The sequence below is a fragment of the Osmerus mordax genome, chromosome 12, assembly GCF_038355195.1.
Source record: "Osmerus mordax isolate fOsmMor3 chromosome 12, fOsmMor3.pri, whole genome shotgun sequence".
Taxonomy (NCBI): Eukaryota; Metazoa; Chordata; class Actinopteri; order Osmeriformes; family Osmeridae; genus Osmerus; species Osmerus mordax.
The window spans coordinates 8,308,602-8,316,805 of record NC_090061.1 but is presented as its reverse complement, the minus strand read 5'-3'; the positions used below and the strand labels follow the sequence as shown (position 1 = coordinate 8,316,805).

At 51.0% G+C, this 8,204-nt stretch overlaps 1 protein-coding gene across 1 annotated transcript; it reads left to right on the top strand.

The window, feature by feature from the left end:
* Positions 1 to 221: 221 nt before the first annotated feature.
* Positions 222 to 7,960, top strand: LOC136954545 (terminal nucleotidyltransferase 5C). The gene is made up of 5 exons (XM_067248169.1): positions 222 to 527; positions 736 to 1,016; positions 2,603 to 2,612; positions 4,474 to 5,041; positions 7,878 to 7,960. The coding sequence occupies exons 1-5, from the start codon at positions 222 to 224 to the stop codon at positions 7,958 to 7,960; spliced, it is 1,248 nt and encodes a 415-aa protein (XP_067104270.1).
* The last annotated feature ends 244 nt before the right edge of the window (positions 7,961 to 8,204 follow it).

Genomic DNA, 8,204 nt, shown 5'->3' with positions numbered 1-8,204 from the left:
TATGATCATAACATTATCTCTTTTTATCTATTTCTCTCTGGTGGGCTCCCCCCCCCCCCTCTCTCTCTCTCTCTCTCTCTCTCTTTCTCACTCTCTGTCACTTATGCACACTTTTGCTCTTTTTTCCTTCCTCCCTTTATCTCTCCACCTGTCTCTGTCCCTTCGTCTGTATCTTTCTATGTGTCACTCCCTGCCTCATTCCTCCCATCCTCTCCCACAGCATGACGGACCAGAGCACCGCTCAGCGGTTCCACCACCTGACTGCGGAGCAGGTGGAGGTCCTGGATCAGGTTCTGTCCGAAGTGGTTCCCATCCACGGCCGTGGAAATTTCCCAACACTGGAGCTGCGGCCCCGTGACATCATTGCGGCGGTCCGCACCCGTCTGCAGACACAGGGCATCACCGTGAGGGACGTACGTCTGAATGGATCCACTGCCAGCCATGTTCTGGTCCGAGACAACGGGACCAGCTACAAAGACCTGGACATCATCTTTGGTGTGGAGCTTCCGAGGCAGGAAGACTTTCAGGTACGAGGGGGACCCAAGGATTTACACACTCAGATATTGCAATATCAAATAATGATATTGATACTATATAATACAATGCAACATTATATGTTTTATAAGATCAACATTAGACAGGGTAATAATAACAATATTTCAGCGCTATGTGTATCCAGGCATTTCTGCATTACTCTCATCCTCTTGATCTTGCGCTTTGTGCCCCTGCCCCCAGGTGATAAAGGAAACAGTGATGGGCTGCCTGCTGGAGTGTTTACCTGCAGGGGTGAACAGAGAGAGGATCAGCAGCTCCACCATGAAGGAGGCCTATGTCCAGAAGATGGTCAAGGTCTTCACCGAACACGACCGCTGGAGCCTCATCTCCCTCTCCAACAACAGCGGCAAGAACCTGGAACTCAAGTTTGTGAGCAAGCTCAGACGGCAGTTTGAGTTCAGCGTGGACTCATTTCAGATCATCTTGGACCGTATGCTGGAATGCTACCTGCTGGAGGAGGAGTCACTGCAGGCAGCCAATAGACTGGAGACTAAGGAGCAGGCTTCAGCCAACCAGAGCAAAGAGTCTGTGTCTTTGCCCACCTCAAGGGTGGAGTCCAGGGATAAGGACATGGAGATGGAGCACTCAGACCAGACCCAGCTCACAAAGCAGACAGGATGCACAGCACAGAAGCCACTCTCAGACCAAAAGGAAATCCAAGTCCTGACACAACACTCAGACCAGACAGAACACTCAGACCAGACAGAACACTCAAACCAGGCGGAACTCTCAAACCAGGCAGAACTCTCAAACCAGATGGAACACTCAAACCAGGCGGAACTCAAAGCCCAGGAACCACACTCAGACCAGACTGAACTTCTCATCCAGACAAAACATTCAAAAGAGACGGAACACTCTGACCAGACAGAACTATCGGACCAGAAGAAAAATTCTGACCAGCCAGAACACTCAGACCAGATGGAACACTCAGAGCAGATGGAACCCTTAGACCAGTCAGATCTCTTAGTTCAGACAGAACACTCAGACCACAGAGAACACTCAGAACAGACAGACCTGTCTGATCACATAGAACTCTCAGACCAGACTGAACTCTCAGACCAGGATATTTCTGAGTGTTGGGCTGATACCAGAGAGACACCAGAGACACCAGTAGAAGGACTTCTTGACACAAGAGTCACCAGTGAGGGAACAGATCCAAACCAGTCAGAGACTTGTGCCTGCATTTGTGAGATGCAGGGCAGTGAGTATGTGTCAGAGGAGAGACCATGCTACAAAGCTGAGTCTACGATCCCACAGAACTCAGATGATTCAGAGGCAGAGGAACAGAACAAGACAGATACACACACAGACACAGAGACACACACAGACGCAGAGACACACAAAGACACAGAGACACACAAAGACCCAGAGACACACACAGACACAGATACACACACAGACACAGAGACACACACAGACACAGAGACACACAAAGACACAGAGACACACACAGACACAGAGACACACACAGACCCAGAGACACACACAGACACAGAGACACACACAGACACAGAGACAGACACAGAGACACACAAAGACACAGAGACACACACAGACACAGAGACACACAGAGACACAGAGACACACAAAGACACAGAGACACACACAGACACAGAGACACACAGAGACACAGAGACACACACAGACACAGAGACACACACAGACACAGAGACACACACAGACACAGAGACACACAAAGACACAGAGACACACACAGACACAGAGACACACAAAGACACAGAGACACACACAGACACAGAGACACACAAAGACACAGAGACACACACAGACACAGAGACACACACAGACCCAGAGACACACACAGACACACACACAGACACAGAGACACACACAGACACAGAGACACACACAGACACAGAGACACACACAGACACACACACAGACACAGAGACACACACAGACCCAGAGACACACACAGACCTTAAGTCTTTAGATACAACAAACACAACCGATCCTCAGGATGCTCCACATACCCTGCCCAACCAAGCCTTGGAGAGGAAGTCCCCCTCCCCTCCCCCCTCCAAAGCCCCCAGGCTGTCTCAGATGGTGGTCCTGAAACACTCCTCTCCCAAACCCCCCCGGAGGATGTGCCGTAAGGTATCCCCAAACATCGCATCTATCCCTGACCCAGCCACCGTCCATAACCTTGACCACTCCTCTGAGCCCAACTTTAATTTCAGTCCTGACTCTGACCATTCTTTATCTCCCGATGTAACTCTTCTCTTTGATCCCAACCCTGACGCTACCCCAGCAGCCAACTCTGCCCCTAACCCTGCCACAGCAACAGATCCACACGGCAACCATGACCTTTTACCTAACACTGACCGCAGTGCTGTCCTTGATCCACAATCCACAACAAATATTGCCTTAACCTCTCAGGTTAATCCTAATCCTATCCCAGACTCCAACACTGACCCTAACCCTACCATAAACTCCAACACTGACCCTAACCCTGCCATAGACTCCAACACTGACCCTAACCCTACCATAAACTCCAACCCTGACCCTAACCCTATTCCTAAACCTGATCCTAACACTAACTCTACTCCTGACCCTATCCTCACTCCTGATCCTAATCCTACAACTGAACCTAACACCAACACTTGCCCACAACCAACTCTGGACCTGAATGCTGCAGAACTACATGTTACCTCAATCTCTCAGGTCCTCAGAGATCTGTCATCAGAGATACAATCATCTAAGATCTCAGACTCCGAGTCAGACTCCGCCCAGATGATTGGTGACTCGTCTGTGACAGAGACCCATTCTGAGCCCTCAGGCAATGCTTCAGAGGGAACACTGCAGTCAGAACCCCCTGACTTGCTCACAAACACTTATATTAGCCACACAGGCACCACCACACACTCTGACACTACTACTCATACACAGACCTTGGAGGCAGAGTTGAGTGATGATGATGATGATGATGGAGACATCTACATTCAGTTGTCCGAGGAGTCATCTTCATCCCCCAGCAGAGTGAAACCTGTAATTCATGTCACACAGCACGAGACCCAGGTGCGATTGACAAGCCTTGACGCCCCTCCACCTCTCTGCGTCACTCCTCCTCCGCTCTCCCTCACCCCTCCTCCCCTCTGCCTCTCTCCTCCCCCCCTCGGCCTCGCTCCTCCTTCCCTTCCCCCTCCTGCCTTCTGCATTGCACCTCCTCCCTCCCTCAAGCCAATCACCGACCAGAGTCCTCCTCGTACACCTCCCCCTACCCGTAGCCCTCCTCCTCCCCTTGTTTCTCCTCTCTGTTTTACCCCACCTCCTATCAGTGTCACCCCTCCTCCCCCCAGTCCTCCTCACTCCTCCAGCTTTGGCCCCTCTCCTTTCTCCCTCACCCCTCCTCCCATCTGCCCTACATCATCCTTCCGTCTCTCCCCACCTCCTCTCTCCCTTTCTCCTCCCCCTCTCTCCCTTTCCCCTTCTCTCCTTCGATTTTCTCCTCCTTCTCTTCCCCCCACCCCTTCTTGCCCCTCCCCTCCCTCTCCTCCCCTCTCTCCGTCCTCTCCAGCCTTCTCCCTCTCCCCCTCTCCTCCACTCTCCTTCGCTCAGCCGGCACACACAGTGGAATCTATACCCTGTGTTTCCCTGTCTTCAACCCCGGAGCCTTCGTCAGAGAACACAGGGACTGAGAGACAGCTGTCACAGCCATCCTCTCAGCCAAACCTGCCTCGACAGGACACCCTGATAGTAGATAGTATGTCCCTAAAGGCCCTGCCTTCCCCCCAGGCCTTAAAGACTGCCTCATTCACACCTGCCACTTTCAACCCCTCCTCAGTCCCCCTGGCTCAGTTGGCCCATCTACCAGGTAGGACACATGATTCAGCTTCCACAGAGGTGTCTGGAGTGGACAGCAAGGCCCCAAAGGCATCCGGAAACACGCCTGTGCAGAAAACCATCCCTCGCACCTCCAGTGGCTTGCCCGTCGTGGAGGTCCTGGCAGAGAGCATGTATGGGGACTTTGAGGCCGCCATGGATCACCTGAGGTACCGGCTGATTGCCACACGGAACCCGGAGGAGATCCGGGGTGGGGGTCTGCTCAAGTACAGCAACCTGCTGGTGAGAGACTACCGCCCGGCCAGCGAGACCCAGATCAAGACGCTGGAGCGCTACATGTGTTCGCGCTTCTTCATCGACTTCCCTGACGTGCAGGAACAGCAGAGGAAGATCCTGTCCTACCTGAGGAATCACTTCATCGGCGAGGAGCGCAGCAAGTATCAGTACCTGATGACCCTGCGGCGCGTCGTCGACGACAGCACGGTGTGCCTGATGGGACACGAGAGGCGGCAGACGCTCAACATGATCACGGTGCTGGCGCTGAGGGTTCTGGGAGAACAGAACATTATCCCCAACACGGACCATGTGACCTGCTATTACCAGCCCGCGCCATACCTGGCCGAGCACAGCGCCTCCTACATTGCCGAGCCAAGCTACTGCAGCTACTATATACCACAGGGAGGTTCGACCCTACTGTACCAGCCCTATCCTTTACATCTACACACACAGACTGGCCTGGTCTAGCAAAGGACACACTGTGTAAAAACCACCAACACTGACCTAGACCTAGACCAACACTAATATATCATGTAGGTCTTTTTCCACACACACATAGCAGCTCCGTCTGTGTGAGGTCTGTGGTATGATTATAGGTAATTATCCACCCTTTGTGGCAAAATAATAATTCTCCTGATATTGAAGACATTCTGTGATGAATGTATGAGTCACACCTTGGCTCCCGGTCTCCCTGGGAAACGGGTGCACAGTTGATACACAAGCACAGGCAGGGAGAGATACACACACACACACACACACACACTGTTTCTCCGCTACACAGTCGAATGCACCCATATTGTGCTCACACACACAAAGCTCTATCTCTTCCAGACTCAAGAATCCTTGTTCAATATTTCCATGTTCTTATTGTGTTGTTCTAAACAAGTTTGTTCTGAGTGCGAAAGTGGCCTGTTGTTGGATCTTTCAATATTTTGCATGGGTAACGAGGACTGTTTCTCCCCACTGCCAAATACTATGTGAGGACTTAGCTCCCAAATCTTACCTAAAGGGGTGTGTGTAGCTGGATTAGTGTTTGTGAAATGCAAAAAGATTAAGAGGATAATTATATACAGTATTAATCTACCAGCGGGGGTGCCACATGGGCTGCCTAAGAAGGTTAATGGCATTTAGTGTTGCACACACAGACATAGACACAGACACACACGGTTTTTGCAATTTATACATTATAACATGTACATCCATAATTTAAACAACCAGAAACAGGTTCAGAAGCTTTTTTATAACTTAGTCAAAGGTCGGTAGGACAAATCAATCTATTTTTACAAGACTTTCCGAGAAATAAGTAAATTAATATAAAGTCAGTCACACACACTAAAACAAAATCACGATGTCTTTGCAATACACTGTACAGATGACTGAATACTGGATATTGTACACCAATGCACGATAGGGTATTGTTTTCAGGTGAATCATGTGAGTAATGTCATATTTCTTGTGGAGTCTTGGGTATAATGTGATGTATAAGCTACTGTTACTGTGTTTTGACTTACTGTGCAAATGTTGACTTGTTAAGAGGTCAGTCAAGTGACCACCCATGATGTGGTCAGGTTTTGGTCATCGTTTGGTCATGTCTAAGGCCTGATAAGATATGTAAAACCAAACCTGTCAGAAAACACACACACTCACGGAACTAGTCTGAAACCACAGAGAAAGAAGAGAAAAAATACAAGATTCATATCCACTCGGAAGCCCTCATAAAATGACTGTGACCAAAGATGGCCTAGGAGGAAACTCAAGTGCCTAAATGAGAGACATCAGCATGCCTGTATTACTGCACTGGGGTATGGGGAGGGAGGTGGGGGCATGGGAAGGGAGGTATGGGGAGGGAGGTGGGGGTATGGGAAGGTAGGTGGGGGTGGGGGGAGGGAGGTGGGGCTATGGGGAGGTGGGTGGGGGGAGGGAGGTGGGTGTATGGGGAGGGAGGTGGGGGTATGGGGAGGTGGGTGGTGGTATGGGGAGGTGGGTGGGGGGAGGGAGGTGGGGAGGTGGGGGTGGGGGAGGTGGGTGGGTGGGGGGAGGGAGGTAGGTAGGTGGGGGTGTCAGTTGTCGACTGACTGTTTTGATGTCCTATCTTATCTCATGTAGTCCTTTGTGGTTGCTTATTCATGTACATTTACTAAATAAAATGACAACAACAAAAAAACTCACAAACAGCCTAGCTTGATGAATATCATTCCAGAGGCTGCCCACAAACACCTCAGCCCTCACTTCTGCACCCTCAAGAACTATCCACTATAACCTTTCCCCTCTCTCACTCTCTCTCACTCTCTCTTTCTCTCCCTCTACACCTCCCTTTATTTATTTCTCTCCTCTTTCTCCACCCCCTTAGCGCTTTCCCTGAGGTCTGTGTAGCTAATCCCCCTCCCTCCCCTCCTCTGTTCTTCCTCCTGTCTCTGAATTTGCGTATGTCTGTGACTGAGTTGAGAGTCCTGATGAGACATAGCTCCCCAATTACAAAGGGCCTGGGTATGGGGCCAAGCTGGGAAATAGCTTGGTGACACCAGGGCCCTTCAAAATCATCTACCTGTCCTTCACATTTGTCGTGACGCACAGGATGTGCTGTGAAACAGGATCTTGCTATGTTTGAGTGTCTATGTGTGTGTGTGTGTAGGGGGGAGGGGGGTGAAAGAGAGACAGTAGGAGACAGATTGTGTTTGTGTGTTTGTGACAAAAAGAATGCTTGTGTGTGTGTGTTTGTGTGTGTGTGTGTGTGTCAAAACTGGCATCAAATCAAAGGCATCAGGTGGTTCACTCAGACACTTGGTAATTGATGGAGTCACAGTAATGAAATGATATTGTCTGACTACCACATTCCCCTTCCCTCCATCCCTCCCTCCCTCCACCCCTCCTCCCTCTCTTTCCACCTTCCTCCACCCCTCCTTCCTCCATCCCCTCTCTTCGGCTCCACTTCACACCCCCGATTAAACCAGGGGCGAGATGGAGCAGGGTGTGTGTGTGTGTGTGTGGTGTGTGTGGCGGCACACACATGCACGTGTGTGTCTGTGTGGGCAGCGTTTCGGACCTGTATTAAACCATTACAGTGTAACACCAGCAATGCTGGATTGTAGGTTTCCACAACAAAAGATACATGTTTGCTTACGTGTGTGTGAAAGATTGCGTGGATTCAAACTGTAGTCTGGCTACGGTGAGCGTGCGTGTGTGTGTGTGATAGGTTACAGCGTGCCTGTGTCCACGTGTTCTGGCGGGGTCTGTATCTGTAGCACGCAGACGACCCAGCCTCTTGTCCACTCCAGGTTCCCATGGAGACGCAGAGACTGACGAGCCGCGGAGAGAACATGAGTGAAGACGGCAGGGAGCGAGACACAGAGAGGGGGAGCGACGGAGAGAGAGGAGGGTGAGACTAAAGGAGGGCAAAATGAAAGAGTAAGGGGCATGGACGCAGGAAGTGAGAGAGACGCAGCAAGGGAGATAGGAAGAGAGGAAGACCGAGGAGCAGTTTCAGGTTAGAGGGGAAGGGGGTGGGAGAAAGGAGGATAGACAGGGGGAGGGAGGGAGGGAGGGAGGGAGGGGAGTTGTCAGGCCCTCAG

Excerpts from the sequence above, each read along its gene's own strand:
- LOC136954545 (XM_067248169.1), top strand. The coding sequence starts at position 222 with ATGACGGACCAGAGCACCGCTCAGCGGTTCCACCACCTGACTGCGGAG. Across the intron at positions 528-735 it reads CGAGGCAGGAAGACTTTCAG|GTGATAAAGGAAACAGTGAT; the intron begins GTACGAGGGGGA and ends CCCTGCCCCCAG. Across the intron at positions 5,042-7,877 it reads CTACTATATACCACAGGGAG|CACGCAGACGACCCAGCCTC; the intron begins GTTCGACCCTAC and ends CTGTATCTGTAG.